The following is a 21,811-nucleotide window of genomic DNA, read 5'->3' on the forward strand; positions in this document are numbered from 1 at the left end:
TGCTGCTACAAAACCTATATGTCTGGCAAATTACAAAAAAAACCCCACACTAAAAAACCCTAAACTTCAAATCTGCATATTTTTTATTTCTTTTTAAACTGTTCTTTTGATTGGACACAAGAACCGCTGTGTCCATCCCTCCCACGCCACCACGCGCTGGCTTCAGCATCACTCACCACGACTCCTCCAGCATTTTGCACCTTCCCCACCTGTTTCCAGGATGCTGTTGATTTGAGGAAGGGCAAGGTTCGTGCACAAGAGGCTCAACTCTTCCTACACAAGCTTTCTCAATTAAGAGAGAGCAACCCTGACAAAGGTCACAAAGCTCGGCTTACATGTGCAGCCAGCTTCCAAGCCCCAATTTATTCTTATTAAAATAATAAGTGCAGCAGTCAAACTAGATAAGATCACATAATTAGACAGGATCATATTTTTGCCTGTTTGGATGATGTGATTGTAACTTTCTATGAAGAGGACTGATTTTAATCTACTATGTATAGTGTATGTATAATATCTTCCAATATTTGATCAAAGTAAAGTGTAGATATGTCTCTTTTCTTTAAGCACACACAGAATAGGACATATATCTCCCTTTCTTGTGCACTGAGAAGCCCCAGTGTTGTTGGTGAGTATTATCAGTTAAGTTCATACACATACAGGAAACAATGGAGCAACACTCACACTCACTGGAGGAAACTGCATAAAGAAAACCAGTGAAACAAACACGTGCTCCAAAATCAACTGAGAGCTAAATGTAAGAGTTTACATACTGCATAAAACCCAAAGTTCCTTCACTGCTGTAACACAGAAGTAGCTTTGTGACACAAAAACCAGACACATTAATAAAAACAGAAAATCAATCACCTCTCAAGAGGTTACAGACACAATTATGAATTATTTTATACCGTAAGAATGAGTTGTATATACTGTAAAAATGAGGGAGAGAAGAACCCAGATGCTCTAAACCAGTCAACTTAATTCTCAGAAAAATGCTGGAGGTATAATCATGCTACTTGTAAACACAGAAAAAAGAACAAGAAAAGAATCACCATCATCATGAGTGGTCCACAGAACATAATGACAAATGATATATTTTATTCCATGATAAAGTAAGAGGCTTCAGAGGGAAGGAAACAGAAGCAACAGATGTATTACAACTTTAACACTTTTATCAAAGGTTTGTAACGTCAGTTGTAAGTAAACCATTAAATCTGTCCGAATTAAACTACTTAATGGATGCAAAATTGGTCAGAAAACAGCTCCCTGTCAAAGCAGAGGGCTGCTTCAAGTGAAGTCCTGCAAGGCAGCCAATAGCTCTGGTTCTGCTCAGCACAGGCATTAACACGGGGGGCCGAGGCTACTGCCTTTGTGGGCAACAAGAAGCTGGGATGAACCAAAGCAGGGCAGCGTGCAGAATAAAAATCCAGAGCGACTGCCAAGTCTGGAAACGGCACCCAATTCAGTGAGAATAAAAGCAAGATACTAGGCTTTGGCAAGAACAATTAGCTGAACCGACAGAAGAGCAGGAAAACCGCCTTGAAATACGTCGAAGGCCTTAAGAAAACGTGGATCTTTAAAGCCTAAGCTGAGTTTCAAGTGAAGTCCGTTTCTGGGACGGATGAACTGTGAGGGCTTTGAACTCTTCCCTCACCTCAGACAACAGTCACAACCCCTCTTGAGGGTAAGACTGCTGACCAGCATCTGCTAAAAATGGTGGTGGTGTAACATCCAATTCCAGTAAGCAGAGTGCAGACAAACATGCCATTGGGAGTGGAAAAGCTGCATTTGTTACCTTTGCTATGAATCATACACTTACCAGGCCAGTGAAAAATATCCATTCCAGAAAAAACATCAAGCAGAGGTTTAAACCAAAAAATACCTCTTCATTTCATATGAAGAGCATTTAAAATACACATCACAGAAAACATTGTATGTGTCCACTGAATCAAGCTTCTGTCATAGCAAGAAGGCAGACATCGCTGCTTCTGAACATCACAGCTGACAACTGTACAAGTGCCATCTTACCTAAGGAATGTGCTGCGGTGGTTTTAGAACTAAAAAACCGACCTAATCCAAGATCTCCCAGCTTCACCACCCCTGTGGCTGTTATAAACACGTTGGCTGGTTTTATGTCTGCAAGAAGAAAAAGGTAAAAGGTCAAAGCCACAAAAGGTTATTTGGTCCTAATACTGCAATAGAAACATAGCCTGGAGCGCTCTCTGTACAAAAGAGGCTCGAGCAGAACCGTGTTTCTTTACAGCTTTGATAAGCTGAATCTTCCAAGACTTCAAGCTCTGCCCGTACACAAAAATCAGAAGATACTTCCCAGAACACAAGAAATACCAGTGAGGGAAAATGTAGCAAACAGCACAGAACAGAGGCAACCTTTTTAACTGGTGGAAATCAAAGAAATAAGTCTGCTTCTCTTTGGAAAGAATCATTTTCTACAGGTAACTGTACTGCCCACCACGGTCCCCTCACAGCAAGGGCAAATTAGTGTCCCACACACACATAAATTCTGGGCTCTACACAGCCCAGTTTGTTCACAGAGTGTAAAAATTACTAGAACCCCAGTTTCCCAAGAGCTAGTGAGGCTCTTTCCTCTCATTAAGGCAGATTCAATGTATAAGGCTCCAACTTCAGCCACTAATTACAGATCTAATTCAGGCACAACTGATAAACTGCATCAGGGGATGTATAAAGAAGCAAAAATTATATCATATTACTAAAAAAACAGTGAAGAATTCAGGATAAAGGCAATAACAAGCAGCAGAGATTGGTACTGGTGCTTCTGCGATATCTGCATTTCCTGGGTCAAGTCCTTCACAAAGCTTTTCATTTACGCTGAAAAGAAGCAACATAATTTTTGGATAGAGCTCAAAGTTAACGAAAAGTTCTAAGAGATTCAAAAATAATTCATGAAAATGGAGAACAGGTTCTGAAAGCGTGGGACATATTTGTATTAATATTTCAGAAAAGCTCACAAGACAGAAAAACTCTTCTAAACTCTCTAAGGTCACAGCTAATATAATGAAGACTATTTCTCCGAGTTCACTGTATCCAGTAGTCTCAGCATTTTACTTCTGACACTTCTCTAATGGCAAGTTTGACACTTCTACTTAATATCAGTGTCTGGAATACAAAGCAGCTCATCTTCTTAATACCACACTCACTTCGGACTGAATCCTTTAACAATGAGGCAAAGAGACAGAAGGAGAAATCCATCTTGCAAGCTCCAGCCTCTCTAAACATGCATTGGCTGAACATCAGCATAATTGTTTTTGAATGTAGGCGCTTACTAATTGGAACATTATATTATTATTCAGTGAAAAGAGACTGAATTAATGTTACCTCTGTGCATCACCCTGCGGGAGTGCATGTGTTCCACTGCACTGCATAACTGCACAAAATATTTCCACACCGTCCTTTCCGGGATTAACCGTTTCTGCTTTTTAAAATACTGTGGGAGGAAATAAATAAAAGATCAGTGAAAAAGCAACATATTTGACTTGTTCCGGGACTCGTGTCAGTCAGCTGCGTGTTGCTCATGTCTCCCAGATCTGCAGCAGCACGACTTTTCTTCTGATTACCTTGTAACTCCTTCTCTCTGTATGTAAACTTCAGTGCAGTTCACTAATTAAAACTATCATGAAAAATACGCTTAAATAGGTTTGACATTTTTGAATGGACACCAATTATAATTAGCATTCATCTCCTTAATTACCTTGCAAAACATATTTAATGCCTCAAAACAACAAATGTCTCAAATATTTTGCCTTAAGTAACAAAAGATCATTAAAAAAAAAAAAAGTATTGTAAACACTCTTTGTTGTACAGTCTATTAACAACACCAAGGTAATCTTTCCCCTTTTTAAAAGGTGGCCAGAGCATCAGCAAAGCATCCATGTTTCTTCTGTGATCAGGTAGAATAATATATTCTATTTCATGCATAACAGGAATACTAAATTAACTGAACTATCTCTAGTGAGACAGAAAGACACTAGTGAGCAAGAGACACACAGATCTGGAAAAAGACTGTTTTGTGTGTATTTACACAGCACCCAGCACAGCTGAGTCTGGATTCAAATGGACCTCTGGGTGCCAACAGCTCTCAAGGAAAATAATCGTCACTGAAACGCATACGATGAGTGCAGTGTGGTGACAGTTCTCTGCAATGCTGAAGTCTTCTTCCCGAGCAACTTATTACGGGAATAAATAACCAGCTGCACGCATCACAGAAGGCTAAACATGATGTATCCTCAACTACTCTTCTTCCATTTCCGAAACGCACAGCAGCTGCGTACACCGCCTCCTCCAAGGCATCCCAAAGCCGCACGACTCCGGATTACGGGTCCCGGACTTCTCATTGCCTCTTCCTGTGCTAGACACCGAGCCAGCTCTTCACCCAGAGCGTTAACAAAATACACTTATACCACACTTCCAGAGGTTTGAGATTCATCCTCATCCTTTGATGTACAAGGTGTCACTGGCTAACGACTGTCTCTGAAACGCTGTACTCCTTCCAGCATGCTGCAACCGCTTTTCTTTTGCATCGCACCCTGGAGAGTTTCCATCGGCAGCACGCAAGAGCGAGAATAAAGGGAGGGAACTGGTTGTTGCCCCTTTCTGCATCTTGTGCTGTCTCCTCTCAGTACAGACATCTGATGTCCGTTGTCACATTTTCTGTTTTATGTGAAATGCTGTTACCGGTTCGTGTTTGACTCAAGCAACGGCAAATTTTCCCGTGCAGATCAGCTGTGAAGGGGCAGGACTGTGCAATTCCCCAGGCAGCAAATCTGACAGATTGCAACAGTTTCAAACCAAAACTTGATAGAGAGCATAGAGGAATTACGGAGGGTGAGGGATAAAGTGTTATACACACGATAAAATTATTTCATTCTCATTGAAGTATTTAAGAGTGGATATGCAGGACCACAAGTGGTAATTTTCTAAATGTCATGTCCAATAAGATTTGCCTGACATTTACAAGGAAGTCCCAACTCTCCAGTGGGTTATCCTGCAGCACTCCCTTACACCAGCTTTACAATAGCTCATAAATAATGCAGCTACCGGGGGCGTGACAAAGCCAGTCCCTGTTTTTATCGCGCTCGCACCTTCAGAGCGTTGTTACTGCTGTTCCTACCACCTCCTCCAAACTGAAAATCCTCACATAAGCTTCAATTCCCCAGGGATGGGAGGGGCGTGGGGGACACAGACGGGCAGGGAGGCAAACCCCCCTTCTGTAATTAAAGCTACATTGAGGAGGAGACTTTTGTTCCCTCCTGGTTCTCTATTAAAAAATAAAAAATTCCAAGATTTGCACTAATGGAAAAACATAATTTATATGACCTTGAAAAAAAACGTTACTGCATCTTCTTCATGCCTGCAATAAAACACATGGGAAAACAGAGCAGAGCAGGGAGCGCTGGCAGAAAGAACCCAAGTTCCAGTCCTGTCCAAGTTAACAACCTAAGAATGTACAATTTATGTTTTGGAAAGTGTAACTCCTATTTATAATGACATAAAAAGTAACTTGAAAAAAATTCAGTAACTAACCCTGATAGATAAATGACATATTTATCAGCATGTTTTAAACTAAAAACTGTAAGTGACAGAAAAAAAAGTATTTGATATTATTATAGCTTACAATTATGTAGGTAAAACTTTTTATAAGCTAAGAGTTAAAAATCAAGAGTTAACACTTGCCCATCCCAGGATGATCAGCCCTAACTCCTGCTCTCCCAGCCCTCACTTTTTTCCCCTGGAACTACAAAAAGCCTGAGATAAACTGCAAGTTTCCCAGGATCTGTTGGGAAAAGGGTAAAACACACAAGAAGCCACAAGAAAACAGTGAAAAATAAAAATCCCCGAGCTCTCCCCGGGCAGAAGGACAAGCCCTGACTCCACAACCCCCTGAGCCCAACCAAGAGTGACGGGAACTGCGGGGCTCTCCCCAGAAGGGCTCTGCCAACTGCCTGTTCCCAGCTCGCTCGCCCAGGGGGACTCTCCTGGGAGATGGAGCAGATTTTCATGGATACTGTAAATTTCGCCTCTGACTATGGACTAAATGGATAACTCATTTGACAGCCTTTGGCCTAGTGCCTCATAGCTCTGCTGGCAAAGAAAACAAATCTGTTAATAAGATATTTTAACTGTGACAACAAGGAGGAGGAGAACTTTCCAAACATTCGTTTATGATAATTACAGAATAATGATGGCAAAAAAACAGGTAAAACATGGAGAGAAGGTTGGGAGTGCTAACAAACATGATATAACACATCTGTTCTCACAAGGGATGTATGTCTAAAGATTAACATGTCAAAGAAAATATAAAAGCAGGTGGTAACAGCTTAACTAAAGCTGGTTTGCAGCAATACAAGTATTCCTAAGAGCAACATAAGAGAAGAACAAGTACTTGAAACATTTTCTCAAACCCAAATCCCCCTTGCAAAGAAAGTCAATACACTTCCTGGAATGTCTTCAGAGCAGCAGACAGGCTACGTGAACAGTGAACCCAACAATAATTAAGTGTCCCCATCAATCACAGATGGGATAAATCAACCATGCAGATGAGACACACCAAATCATACAGAGGCTTGCTCCCTTCCAGAGCAGCGACCAGAAGCAAGCGGCATAGCCCAGTGTATTTAAAACACCACCAGACACTTTGGTTTGGGCTCTGGAAGCACCTGAGGGGCTGCAACACCCAAAAGTGCTGGAGGAGAATAAAAGTGCTTCTAGCACAGACATGCCCAACCCACCGCCTCGTGTCTGCCGACCCTGACAGCGTGTAGCACCTCTAGAGCTGACACCTCCTTACCTTGATCATCTGAGAGAGATCACCAGCATCGGCCAGTTCCAGGACGATGTTAAGTTCATTGTCTTCAATAAAAGAATCCAAATACTTAATTATATTGGGGTGGTTCAGTTGCTGCAGACAGAGGGAAGGAAAGAAGAAAATCTCTAATGCTGTAGTAACAACTCCAAGACACAATGCCTGTGCCCTTCTTCTAACTGTTATGTAAAACACTCTGTAACAGGTGCAACTACAAACTGTGCTCTGGGTTATTAGAGACAGAAATCCTGTAAGAAATATCATTTATCGCAAGCACAGCACAATAAAACTGTTTTAATTAAAGAACAATACGGCCCAAAACAGGGTGAAACTGCTTTTAAATATTTTGTGAGTTTTGAACAGAAAAGCTGTGTCCTCAAAGAAACTTTGTAAAGCAGTAATTGATTTTTTTTTCCCTTTTAAATATAGACAAAGGCCCCCAACTGCTGATTACAGTACTCCCTGAGATCTCTTTTTCTATTTATACTTGCATCCTCACCAATTACTTTTTTCATTTCAGTGTAGCTTTTCCTTATATTCACAACTGGTATTTTAAATTTTTTTCCTCCTGTATTTCCAAAAATTTCCATCTTCTCAGTTATGCTTTACTCACAGGACTAAATCAAGAAACAGGCTCAACAAATTTAAATTTCTAGTTTACTATTTTACATCTGAATTTCTTAAGGTGGAAAACTGTAACTGCTTAGAAGATAAAGCAGCATCTAGAGCTCTCCCTTCACTCTCTCTTGCTCACTTTGCACTAGATGATCTTTCTCTTGTGCTCTTAGAAATGCAGTAAATTTAGAAACTACTAAAGTGAGCATTTCATCTACTAAACAGCTGTGCCTCAACCTGTCTGTTCCAGGGGTGACAAAGCCAAAAGAAACACTGTTCTGATCCACCATGCTAATCACCCCTCTTGCATGCACATGAGGGGACAGATTCTCCTCTGCGATGCCTCCACACCAGCACACGTTAGCGTTAATGGGATCCATGTGCAGCATCAGGAGAGGAGCATTCCCACAAGGCCAGCCTGAAATAAATAAACAGGCCACCCTTTCTGGTGACATCTCTTTTAAATGTCTGCTCTCAGGTACATCAATCAAAGATCAACTTCCAGCCAAAAAAAAGCACCAAACCCACAAGCAGAATAGCCACTGATGGCACCAGGGTGCTCACACCATCTCACACCCCTCGTGCTGGGGTAGCACACACTGCTCTTGCAGGTGTAGTGAAGCCAATCCCAAGGCACTGGGAAGTCCCAGCACTCAAACAAGCCTTGACACCATGTGCCAATAAAACACAACATCAAACCACAACTCCACACTTCTGGAGAGGTGGAACAACAGCCAACTTACTCAGACCCAGCACTGCTTAACTGATATAAAGACTGCAAATGCATTTTTTGTGAGAGCGCGTACATAGTGTTTGCTGATGGTTTGTATTCATTGGAGGAAACATTAGATCTAAAGAGTGATGTTTCTTCTGCTACAGTGAAGCTGTAGAAAGTTAAAAGCAAACAAGCCAAACACCCATGCCACCACGCTGACTTCTGTGACCACTCCTTTGATGAGCAGATCTCCAAGGTCTCCCATGGCAGCGGCAGAAGCTGACACCTTGCTCTGCTGAAGCTGAGCAGAGGGACGAGAGCTCTAGGAGGAGCCTCACCAGACCCTCTCCTCTGACAGGACACAGAGCAGACTGCCCATCACCTTGTTGAGGGGTGAATGCAGATGTGTATGTTTTTCCTACCATTTATTTCACTGACCTTTCAACTCTCTGTTCCCACAACAGCCAGGTAGAGCCAAACTTCTATCCTCCACTCTCCTTTTTGTCACTCTTATCTTAAATAAATACGTTGATGCTGGGGTTTCATTTATAATATCGTATTTGTGGCATGGAGAAGACTATCTGAAATTTCTTTTGTCGGAAGGAAAGTATATTCATTCTCACAGATCCTGACATGCACAAAAGATTACACTTTATCTTGGCTTAATGAGATTTGCTATTTCTTTAATGCATCCTAAAAGTTTGATGGCAGCTAATGCCTGATGTGTATGCACGGCAGCACTGTCAGCGAGAGGCGTGCGGAAGGGTAAGTCACCTCTAAATGAATGAGTGTGGGTGCTGGCAGCCCAAATGCTGATTACAGCCATGTTACTGAGCTGCTTTACCTAAACCTTTCAGCCAGAATTACATGGAAAGTAATATACAATTATGTCTGGCTTCTGGAAAATTTTGAATAATTATAATTCATCTGGTAATCACCAAAAAAAACCCCTTTGTTTTCATGGTCACACAGAAGTCTTTGAACAAAAAAGACCAAGTAATGTTTTGATATGGACTACAGCAAGTCTGTGTAATTCCTTCACAAATTCCTCAATGGTCTACATCAAAAATAAAAACGACAAAGAAAAACTCTTACAGCAAGTTGTTTTAGTCATACTCTATAAATACCTCATACCAGCCATCAGCAACAAAGTTTTAAAAATATGAATATCCCATATTATACAGCCAGGCACTAGACAACTGCAAGGCAGACGTGTACTTCACATCAGCAGTGATGAAAAGAAGTTTAACTGAGCAAGATTTACACACACTCTGAAATACTGGGCTGAACTGGGTCCTTACACCTTCTAGACATGAGAACAATTATCTTAATCGATAAATTTAGGAAGTCAAAGGTATTTTATTATATTATAATGACACTAAAAGTACTGAAATTAAAATTATTGAGAATAAGTCATTTATTTGAGAAACAGACACTTGTCTGGCGGATCCGGCAGGGATCAGCCGGCCGGGTTAGCAAACACACTGACCACCCAGCCTGGCCAGCTCCAAACTGGAATTCCAGCTTTTATCACCTTTTACTTATTATCTGCTGACCTTCTCAGAAACTGAGCTACACGCATCCTGGATAAATTTCAATGGTTTTGTTGGCTCTGACTTGCAAAGCAGCAGTCATTTGCAGGAAGGGAACTATAGGCAGCATTAAGAATATATCCCCTTTGTATCCCTAATACAACGGGATTCATCAAACTGACTTGTTCACGTACTCAGAGTTCAGTTCCTTGGATGCTTCTACACACCTGCCCAAGCAGGAAGATTTGGTGACATTCAACAATAAATAACAATGAAACTACCAGCACAGGAATGTTTTGCATAATAAGCAGCATGTTAGTACAACATTCCACAACCATTAAAAACCTCTCTTCACCCCTAGTGAAATTAATTTACCAGAATGTGTCCTAGTCTTCTATAAAACACTGTGCCAAACAATTCCGTTTTACCAACCCTATTTAGCTCAATGTATCATATTTGCTTTCACTGCTCAGCCACTTCGGTATCCCCGGTTCTTGGTGGGCAAGTCGCCTCTCCTCTGATTCTAATGAACTTGCATATTCTGCTCTGAATAAATCCTGTGCAGGTTTAGGACATCTTCCACAACCAGAGCTCAAGACAAAACTGCTTTATTACCCAGAACCCCCAGATATCACTAATTCTTTTTTTAAATGGGAATGTTGGCATTATTTTTCTCCATGGCTGTCAGGCAGCTGGATCACGTTCACAAAAGCTGCCGTCTTCACGTCCATCCTGTACGCCTTCGCTACAGACTCAAGCTTTGTCTGCAGCTGCACGAATGCAAGTCGACAATTTAAATAGGAATATCTAAAAATCATTTACAAAATGAATTATTTAATACTTTACAAAACTTCTCCCATTTAGCTAGATCATGAATTAGTTTATTTTAAACTGACAAAAAAATTAAAACAGAATTTACATGCCTCTCTGAAAGAAGAGTACTTGTTTTTTTATGACAGGAAGATTTTTAATAGATTGCTTAGACTACAGGCAGAAAACTCAACAAAATTAAGCTTTAAGACAAAACTCTTGCATTATATAGGCATTCTGGCTTGCAAAGGAAAGCACAGTCTAAGATCACTGTGTGTGCCATATAAGCTTTATTTGCTGTAAAAGGTAAGTGGCCCTTGCCAACCTGGAAAGGATTTTATTTTTCCTCAAACAAAAAAAAATGGAAAAAGTCACTGTAAAAATTCTTACCTTCAGGAGGTCAATTTCTTTAATGCAATCTTGCCTGGCCTTGGCATCCATCATTTCAAAAATCTTCAGAGACAAGAACACAGAAGATGAAAATGAAACAACAACAAAAAGGAATTTTGTATTTTAACAAGAAACTGGTCTTTCCCGTCCCAGTTTGTACACCCTCTACTGTAATGAGTACACACACAACCCCCAGATCAAAGAGCAATGTCTTCTTTATTTTGAAACCACTAAAGGGCTAGCAATAGGGTAAAATTAATTTTAGAATCTGTAGGCAACATTCTGAGCACCAAAAAAAAGATACTCGTTTGTGAATTTGCTGTCATGGTTTTCAAAACAGAGTTTAGTTACTATTAATTTCACATGGCAAATAGATTTATTTCTTTTAAACAGAGATATAGCTTCCACTGATTTCTCTGTAATAACTAACAATAATATTGAGCATTAATATTAATTCTGTAATAATTAGAGAGTAAGTCACTAGAAACGAGAGTTTAAAGGATCTGTTGGAGGATTAAAGGCAAATTTCTTCAAACAAAATGCTGTTCTGAACACCACACAATATTTTAAGGCAAGTTACAATTCTATAGAGTTTTTTTCAGAAACTCTTCTCAAGCTCCATCAGCAAGGAGAGGCATTTTGCCCTCCGTGTCGCGATGGCAGACTCCCAGCTCTATCGCTTTAGGGCCCTGTTCCTTCACATTCATTTAACAGTAATTGAGTGAACCCTTTCTATAAAGTAAAAAGTGAAATTGAAAATACATATGAAATTGCATTACTGCCACATAATTCTGATATAGAAACATTATCCCTCATCCTCTTGTACCCACATGTAAACTCAGCACCATGAAGCTTAACCTGACTTCATTAGTATTTGTAAAACTGCTTTGAGAGCTTCAGGAGCATTATTCTTTATTCCTTAAGTAATAAAGTAAAATAAATAAATAAATAAATAAATAAATAAATAAAATAACGAAACTAAAACCCAGCCAAATAAAATAAGAAGAGTGCTGGGTTTTTCAATATAAAAATATCAATTCAGATCATCCAGCGCTCTCAACCTTAAACCCTCAATTTAGAAAGTATTTTATTGCATTATTATTGCTGACAAAAGGACACTGAAAGAGGTACCTGACTCAAAGTTGTCTGTGTGGACACTTAAAACATTTCCATTCTTCATGCTAAATAGTAAGACTTTGAACTTAAATGCTCACCTGAACTTTCTTTAATGCCACAGGTTTTCTGTCCAGAAGACAAGTTGCTCTGTAAACTTCGCTGAATTGTCCTCGTCCAATCTTCTTCTCTATCTGAAAATCTGCCAGTGTGCAGCGATATGGGTACGACGTCAAATGTCTCTGTTCAGGTCAAAAGAAATTACACCAATTAACCAGAAAAAGTGATGCAAAACCATAAACTTGGTCCCTCATCTGTTGTCTTTATGGCTGCAGACAAGTGGTTCCTATGGCTGATCATATTTAGGAGGATAAATGTCTCACAGTAAGGACTGCCCAGCAAGAAAGACAAAGAAATTTGGTGTTGATTTGTTGTACAACGGGCCACAGAATGGTTTGCCTTTCCTTTTCCCACCTTCAATGTTCTTTATCCACTTCAGACAACACTGTACCAGAGCAGTCATGATATAACAGCGCAGCACGCACATCCCCCTAACAGCAGGGACCCGTGTGAAATATTAACCAAACCAAAGCATAAAACCAGTAAGAGCCACCAGAAAGGTACAGAACAGGGTTCAGATCACCGAATGTGCACACCCTCTTGCTCTCTTTTCTGATGGTCAAGAATTTAATCCAGGCTGATCAGTCTATCGATAATTGTGACCATAAATGCATTATTTCCTAGTAAATGTATGAGTAACATGGGCTGAATTAAGTTAAATGATTTTTTTAAAAAGGAAATAAAGTCTTGCCTTCCGTGTAAGTAACTAATTAGTTCCCAAATGCCGTCTCCCTAGTTACACATCCTCTCATCAACTCTGCCTGCTTGTGCCACTCGGGAGATGCTGATGCCGACTTCAGAGCAGTCTCAGGTAAACACCCGGCCAGGCAGGTACACACAGCGTAACGAGGATTACCTACTCCATGGACCAGGAACTGCTCCCTAGAGCCATTCTGCTCTCTTCTGTAATTAACATGGCTGCTAACCAATGCTTAAAAAAGCAATTATGAAAATTAATTACTTAAAGCTTGCCTTGCACACCAAGTAGGATGTTTTAAGCTTGAGCCATTTCAGATTTCCCACTGAAAACCACAAAAAGACAAGTACACACCAAAAGCTGGGTGGGAGAGTGTCCCAGGGACGCAGCCAGTGTTTACAGCTGGATCTTCAGCAGAAAATCCCAGCACAGGTGTCCAGGGAGAGCAGGATGTTTTAAGGAGATGACTATTGCTACCACTGTCATTTCCTAACACTGAGGGGTGGGGCTGGAAGTAAAATTTAAAATGCAGGGAAAGCTTTCTGTCCAGCGTCTTTTGCCAGCACTACACACAAGAAAGTGTGAGGATCTCTTACAGGGTAGATTTATTCTGATGAGTAAGTCTGGACTTACTTTCTCTGCAATAGAAATAAAAGTGACTGCTAGTCAACAAACAATAACAAGTATCAATCAGACATTTGAAAAAGCTTCCCGATTTCAAGGGGTCTGTGCTACTCCAAACTACAATCAGTTACTTGGCAGAGGTTTTGTAAACAAAGTTGTAAAATTCACTGTTTGTAAGAAAACTCAAAGTCCCCTAAATAGTAATTTCTGACCCACAAACTGCACCAATCAACCAAGACAGGGTATTTTGAAACTGTTGCCATTACAGCATCTTTATCACAACAAACAGAGGAGAAATCCCCACAACGAAAGCTCCTGTGCTGCAGGCATCCTCGGGAGAAACGATCATGTTTTATAAACGCTGATGACAGAGATGCAGACAGGAATCACAACCAGACAGTGACAAGACCAGGTCTTTCTGCTGTCACCTTCCCCCTCATCTCTCCGGCAGTGAAAGGCTGTTTGTTGCTGGAGCTTGTCCTCCACTTCCACACCACTGCCCTGTGTCAGTCATGGAGAAGTTGCTGAGGAGAAAGCTCTGCACTTACAGAAGAGAGGGCTGCTGCCAAACTGAAGAGCTCAGGTGGTTATGAACTCCAGAGAAGACAAAAACGCAGCACCATAATGGCCAGCCAATGTCTGCTAATTCAAGTAGGCACACAACTGGAAATTTAACTCCAGGCCATCATGATCATCAGCTTTCTCGGTTTAAGTTCCCTAAAAGAGCAAACCCACTCCTTTTCAGATGAAACGACACCTTGAGTAATTATTTTTGAAATGCCAAGGCCACAGGTAAATTTTTCCATCTACCACCGTGAGCATTTAAATATTTTCATACTATGAAAAACGGTTTTAATTTCTCTAGGCTAAAGATGACACAATAAAACTTCTAATTCACAATCAGTAACCTCCACAAATAAGAAGGCAGCACTGGAACCTGCAGTCACACAGAAATACACAGCTAACTGCATCAAGTGTTTCCTTTAAACAGTTCAGCAGAAGAAACTCAGAACACAACTATTTGTTCAACTTGACTGGTAACTAACCAGGAACCTCTCCCATTTCCCAACCTCTTTACCTATCAGCTACTAAGCAAATTAATTGAACTGCCCAGTCAAACAGCTTCACCCAGGCAAAACAAAGGTGTCAGTACATAAAACAAAACACTTTTTCCTAATTAAAAACTAGAAAGGAATCGAAGCATTTGCTCCACCATGAACATGTCCCCCTGAGCCACACCCTTCTTGAGTAGCAAGAAAGTCTGTGCAAAAGCTTTTCTAACTTGGAGTTAACATTCACAAAAGAGTTTTAACAAAGATTTGATGAAGCAACAACCATAAAACTTTCTTTTTAAGGAAGAAATCCATGCTGCAACTGAGGATGGTATCCATTTGCCCTTCATAAATCATTAAATTGTGTGTTTAAACCAAGAGTGTTTAAGTGTAAATTAATATTTTAAGCGTGTGCCAAGGAATATCTAGCAACTTCTTAACTTGAAAATATAAATAAATGGTAGGCAAGTGACAGGGTGTATGTGTGTGTCCCAACCACTTTCACATGGTGAGCACAGAAAGTCTGCTTGCCATGCTGGAGTTAATGCCGGGTGATGACTGGACACCTTCGCTGATATGTTCTGGCATCCTCCAGGACTACAGCTGCACATTTACATATGCAATGACCTAGATTTGCATTTGCTATCACAACCTATCAGACCTAATTAAAGTAATGGAGCTTTCATACAGGCTAGATGTTTGATTATGGTATGAACCAGAGAGCATGCTCAGGTTAGACCAAACCATACCAGAAAGCTCCCTGTTGAGTACAGCAGCCCATTTCCCATACAGCCCTTCAAAATTAACCTCCTCTTACGCTTTACTGTACTTAGGCAGGTAACTCTTCTAAATCCTGTTCCAAGGACACGTTTAGAATTGCTAAGAAATATCTCCCTCCTCAGAATACCAGCCCTATAGTCTGGCCCGCACACATTTCACTTATTTCATGACTTTCAACAAGGAGAACTCAATTTTTTTCAAGCCGTTCCATGTTTAACCACTACAATTTTATCCATTCATTCAAATAAGCCATGATCTTTATTTCTGCAAACCTCAGAATTTTCACACACAAACTGCGTGTAAAATTAGACATCACCATCATCTTCAAACCTGTTAATCAAAAATAGATTGTCTCATTTTCAGGACAGACTCAGGCTCAGTGAAGGGTTCAGGTCTGCATGAATAGAGTAAAACCAAACCACTGCCTCTGCAGAATGGGTCTGAAGGTCAGTGATGGAGCTTGAATTAAAAAAAAGATATAAAAAGAAAAAAAGAGGAGAAAAAAAAAACCCCACCAACAACACCTTCCAACCACTGGACCTCTAGAAACACTATGAAAATTGGGCTGTTTGCACACCCCTGTTCCCAGGGCGGCAGCAGGAAGGGGACAGTCTGGGAAGAACGAGTTCTGAGACAAAGGCTGTTCTCTTCATCCACACAATGAAGCCTCATTCTTCCACTGTTCCATTAAAAAAAAGTCACCAAAGATTAAAGTCAATTAATTCCTCATTCGAATAAAGAGGCTATTCTTTTGTAACAAGAAATGCAGAGATTATTCCAAGAACAAGCTATTCTGGACAACATCTCTGGTATCCATGTTCTCTTTGAGATGTAATCACTGATGCGAGAGCAACAATTTCAGAGCTGGCAGAAGTATGGAACGACAGCCCTTGTCACAGTACTTCGGGGAGAATATTGCCAGAACTTGCAGCCACAAATTTTGAGGGGTTACAAGATTTTCTGCAAAACAGAATTAGGAAGATTTTGTAATACTAAAAAAAAAAAAAAAAATCCAATGAAATAAAAACTTCAGTGAGATTATCTTGTGCAGACCTGAACAGGTATGCTGCAAGGATAAGAAACTGAATTAAAGATTAATAGGAGTCTCTATACACCAGACTATAGAGCAACCCAGGCAAACATGGAGGATGACACTATTAGGAGCTCCCTGCTATACACTTGCTCCTGGGTGTGGATGCAGTTTCTACTCATGCTTCCACATTTTTGGGGGTGTCTGTCACCGTGGTACCAGAGGTGCCTGAGCCCAGGCGACTCTCTGAGCGTGCAGGAATACAAACACACCCAAATTTCCAACTGGAGATTTGGTAAAATTCCCTCCCAAGCCTTCACACGCTGCTGTGACCACAGGCAGGTAGGACAGCTGCTAACCTGAATGGCATTTTTTAAAATGAGTAGTTGTACAGCTGAGAGTTTTTATTTGGGGATAAGAAAGAATAAGAAAAGTCTGTCAATCTCAAGAACTGTTTGGCCAGTAAATTTGTCTCTTGGTAATTATTTAAGAGCTGGGGAAAACCTGGACAGTCCTGAGAAAACTGTACCAAGCAGCATTTCCTGCAGCCTCTAACCCGACGTTTCAGGCAAAGGAAGGTACTGAGAGACTGAAGACATCAGTATCAGTAAAGCACCAACGTGCTGCAGAGCAATGTCTGCACGACTGCTTCTCCCAGAGGCACGGGAAAAATAAACCCAAATGAGCTGAAAAAAGGGGAAATGCTCACTGCTAATTACACAATACCTAAACCCACAGTGCTAATGTTAATTAATAATAAAGTCAGTTGCTTTAGTGCCGGAAAGCCGGCGTTAGTCATCAGTCTGCACAAACGGCTACAAGGTCAGGAGATGTTTAGATTATTTTTAATCGACTTAAAAATTGTTAAATGGTTAACCAACAGTTAAAAAGTCAGACGCTACAATCTTTAGATGCCAATAAAAGTATCGTTCCTGTAGAGCCATGAAATGAAATATTCTTCAGAAGAGTAAAAACATACTCGCCCAATTAATTTTCTGAAATCTCATTAAAAAATTTAGCCCGACTAAGTCATACACTTCTGACCTGAATTTTAATTATCTTTATGCTGGATATAAGGGGGTTTTCTGATATTTGCAATGCATCATTAATTTTAAAGGAATGGTTTCCTTGCTTCTAAAGTGCATACTTCATCTGAATGACATTTACTGTAAACTAATTTCACCTTTAAAAGACATCTGCGACAGGAGATGGCGAAGCTTCAGCCCCTCCAGTTCAGCACATACACATTATACGCAATGATTTACTATCAACATCAGTGCTTCAAACCTCTTTATGATGTCTCAAATTATACACCCATCTCCATTCAATAATGCCTACCTGAAAAGAATTTTGCATACTTTGAGGCTGAAATTCCAGTGTGAATTTATGAGAACACGTTAGAACAGATTGATTAAAAAAAAACCCAAAAACTTCTAAGCTCACAAGAGATGAGGAAACTTTTAAAATATGGATTATCCTTCAAACAGGTAGTCAAGTAATTATTGAAGAATACATCAGGTTTTTCAATTTGCAGCTTCAAAACTAGACTATACAGTCATCATAAAATATCCTTAATCTGACTTGTTACCTAGAATTTAAAGTTTGCTGAAGAACTTGGCTTGAATTTCAAAGTTTTAACATCCCTGTCAGCAGATGTTTGTAGTAGTTTATGCCAAGAGAGAAATACCAGCTTGAAAATACTAGCCCAAGGTGATATTCACAAATAAATTCATATTAACATAGAAATAATTTAAGCATTTCAGAAAACAGTAAATTGAAGAGTCTTTGCTGCCAGATGTCCAGTTCAAATCTATTTTCAATCCACAGACCAAAATGACACTACCACGAACAGCTCTGCTGCTAAGCTGTGTGAGCACATAAAAAGGCTGCTCCTTTAGTGAGTTCTTGTGCTTATTTAGTACGAAAACTAAGTTAAAAATTGTATCTCCATATTTTTATATCACCGATTTACTCCTAAATAACTTTCATTGCTTACTGCTTTACAGATTAAGTAATCTAGAGATTTAAATAACTGACACTTTCACTCTGGAACATTCCTGGAAAATGTTCTGCCTCTTTCTGACGAACTTCATCAGGTTGATGCTGGGCAGGTAAGGGAGTCAGAAGCCAAAACTGTTATTTTATTGGGCCTTTTTTATATCAATATATTCACTTATTCTAGAAAACTTCTAAATATGAAGCATTACTCAAACGTGTCACCTTATCACTAAACTAAAGTAGTTAAAAGACAGAAAAAGTCTGATGCACTCACTCAGAGCTCTATACTAACCAGTTATAAAAGAGAAATAACACCTCTGTCAGAAGGAAAGAAAAAAAAAAGCTTTAGGAAGCAGTGTAATTACAGGAAAAGTTTCTACTAGAGGAGCACACCGCTGCTCTGGTCTTTCTGGAGGTGACAGAGGAGTTTTGAATGAAAGGGCTGGAGGAAGAGAGGGCCATTCCACACAAAACCCCTCCTTTTCCCAGACTCTGAAAGCTCAAGTTCTGGTTTCTCTGCTTAAGCTTTTACCTCTGCTATTCATGACATTTCTTGTAAGACAAGTTGGGTCAATTTTTCCTTCCCAAACCTCCCTCTCTTCCACAAGCACGTATGCATTACTTAGAACTTCAGAAGAAAGAAATGCTGTAACTTTGGATTCTTCTGGGTAATATGTACCAGAAAATGGAAAATTATACACAGTTATGTTCCTGCAAAATGAAAAATCAGAAATATGTAATAAGCAATCACATCATGCCATCAGTGTCAGGCAGCCTGCTCTCTAATAGCACAGTTTTTGTTAATTTCTAAACTGAGTTTGATGGGGAGACGCATTTTTTTCAGTTCTCTGGTAGATTGGATATTTCTGTTATTCAGCCTTTTAAGATTTTTATTTTAACAGCAAAACCAAAGAAAGTCTTCTTTCTGCAATCCTAATTCCAAACTAGATCGTGCTCAGAACAGTTAATACACTGGGAGACCTCCATTAACACAACGTGGGTATTAACAGAGTAGAGGGGAGGTTTCACTGAACAATGACCATCCAGCAAAATGAGCCCACTCGGCATCAGCGTAACAGCAGTACACAGATTATTAGCTACTAATTACACTTAACTATGTCATTACAAATTCTAACATGTGCTCCAAGATGCCATGAATGTATCTGCTGCACAGGAATACTTCCTAATCTTGTTCATGAAATAATTACAGGGGCTCTATCCTGCCAAATGAGGCAGTAATTAACCCTAATTGCTCAAAATGCAACTGGCTAATTCTAGGAGATTAATCAAGGGGATTCAATTATTATTAAATGACTTAATATGACAAATTGCTACATTAGGAGAGGGGGGCTTTGCTCCATACAACGTTACTTTCCCAGCAGTGCTGTGTAAGATACATTCATGGCTGTGCTCTGTGTAGGCAACAGAGTGCTGCTGCAAACCCTGTGCTGTGCTTTGACACAGCTTCCCTAACGACTTCTTGTCTGAGGAACCCAGGTCACCACTGGATCACCACTGGATCACCACTGGATCACCACTGGACTGCACGTCTGGAATGACAAATCAGCACCCACAGCCCCCTCCCCAAGGTAACGTTACTCCACAGCTTCCTTCTGACAGCTTTTCCATGGTGCTTTTTGTTTAGGCCCTAAAATACATGTAGGTAAAACTTAAACACAGTCTGGAAAAGGCAAGCAGCTGGAATTCACCAAATACAAGTTTCATTATCACAGTGAAGGTAGGATTGGTACTCTGAATGCAAGTCTAACCCCAGTTCAGCCCAATTCTGGGGTAAGGCAGGGAAAAGAGAGAGGTATGAGCCACTACAGGGAAACTTGGTAATAGTACCGTCAAAATACATTGTGGGAGAGACTCCAGAGACTCACAGGAAACAAAGTCAGAGAGCCTACAGTCAGGTAGGGTGAACTTTTTATTGTATTTGGTAATTACCTCTTCAGCATTTATTATTAAACTATAAAAGGAGATAAAATACATTTCACTTACACAACCAACTGCTTTTCTTTGGCCCTTTCTTCAAAGAACCAGAGAGAAGACAAAGCCAACGCAGTAAATGTTTTTATAAGACGATTTTAAAATCCTTGCTTTAAGCAAAATTCAAACTATTTCCTTTTTCTCTTATTATCATCAAAAAACTGGATTCAGGAAACTCTGCCTAGCTGGCTGGCAGAATCCCAAACTGGATATGCCCTAAAACTGCTGTAACTGCACCATAAACAAAAGGGGGGAGGAGGGGGAAGGCTAAATGCTAAGAAATCTCTAGACAAAAGGAAGGGGAAAAACCACAGAAGGGGAAAGATTAAAGAGACACGTGCTCTTACCTGAGGATCATGCTGGTATTCCTGCCCTGGCAGCTTGCAAAGAGGGTTGTTCTGGTCCCCTAGATGATGTGGATGGTTATGCTGCCCTTCCATGGTATCATACCAAACTCTGCCTCACAGTTCTGCTGGAGTTAAAAGAAAGAGGGGAGAGAAAAGTCTCATCACTGTCCATCCAGCACTGAAAGCAAGGAACTCTTTCTAGGGGTGCTGACACGTGGCTGTGCATCAAGGCAGCAAGGACGGATGCCTCCCCTTTCTTCCCTGGGACAGTTGTTTGGCAGAATTTCCTACAAAAATTATAGAAACTAAAAGCATGCCCACAGACCCATCAAGGCAGCAAGGACGGATTCCTCCCCTTTCTTCCCTGGGACAGTTTGGCAGAATTTCCTACAAAAATTATAGAAATTAAAAGCATGCCCACAGACCCCCGCCTGGCTCCGAGACCCTCTCACAAGGTCCCTCCCCGCAGAGGGTGACTCAGATGCTGCAGTTTCCAGGCCAGCACATCACAATAACCTAAAGTGACAGTCTGCTCACCTTCAAAAACGCTATCATAAAGTGCAGAGGGTGTCAAGAGCTGCCCAGCAGGCAGCTGAGACATTCCCAGTGCTGGAACAGCACCGTGATCCCTGCAAAAAAATGCTGAACTGATCCTCCTCCGACACAGAGCTGCGTGGATTCCAGGAACGCTGGAGTCAGCGGTAACAAGGGGCAGTTTGGGGCTGTGGGCTGGAAGCCCACCAGATACATCTTCTGAACACACACACACACATTTTCTAGTCTTTCTAGGAAACAAAAACCACACCTGAGCTACAGGTGTCACCACGGCTCAGCCTGACAATGGGACGAATCCTGGTAATTTCATCAGCTGTTCAGGGGACACACTGACTGTGGATCACAGCGCTCCTCACAGTGCTCCTCACAGTGCTCCTCACTCCACACCAGCTCTGGGGCCAGGCCCCCAGCAAAGCCAGTCCTCAAAATCCCCTCACAGCACACACAGAACATGCACAGCAAACACACTGACGTCCTCTCCCCACAAAGGGCTGTACACAGGTTTTTGGAGCTCACTTAACGATGCTGTTCATTATCCACACACCCTAGGTAACACGTCATCTAGAGTCGCATTTTTGCCATCCTAAGCAGTGACTAGAAGTGTAA

General features: G+C 40.7%; 1 protein-coding gene across 1 annotated transcript in view; it reads right to left on the reverse strand.

Annotated features, from left to right (window-relative positions):
- Positions 1-20,743, reverse strand: part of LOC104526509 (serine/threonine-protein kinase Nek6) — a 38,208-nt gene extending 17,465 nt beyond the window's left edge. The window contains exons 1-6 of the mRNA XM_010169971.2: positions 20,651-20,743; positions 12,112-12,252; positions 10,898-10,960; positions 6,821-6,931; positions 3,352-3,460; positions 2,026-2,133 (exon numbers count right to left, since the gene is read on the reverse strand). Coding sequence (XP_010168273.1) covers positions 2,026-2,133; positions 3,352-3,460; positions 6,821-6,931; positions 10,898-10,960; positions 12,112-12,252; positions 20,651-20,743 — 625 coding nt within the window. The remainder of the gene's footprint in view (positions 1-2,025; positions 2,134-3,351; positions 3,461-6,820; positions 6,932-10,897; positions 10,961-12,111; positions 12,253-20,650) is intronic.
- Between the last annotated feature and the right edge of the window lie 1,068 nt (positions 20,744-21,811).

The sequence above is a fragment of the Antrostomus carolinensis genome, unplaced genomic scaffold (genome assembly GCF_000700745.2).
Source record: "Antrostomus carolinensis isolate BGI_N321 unplaced genomic scaffold, ASM70074v2 scaffold25066, whole genome shotgun sequence".
In the NCBI taxonomy this organism is placed as follows: Eukaryota; Metazoa; Chordata; class Aves; order Caprimulgiformes; family Caprimulgidae; genus Antrostomus; species Antrostomus carolinensis.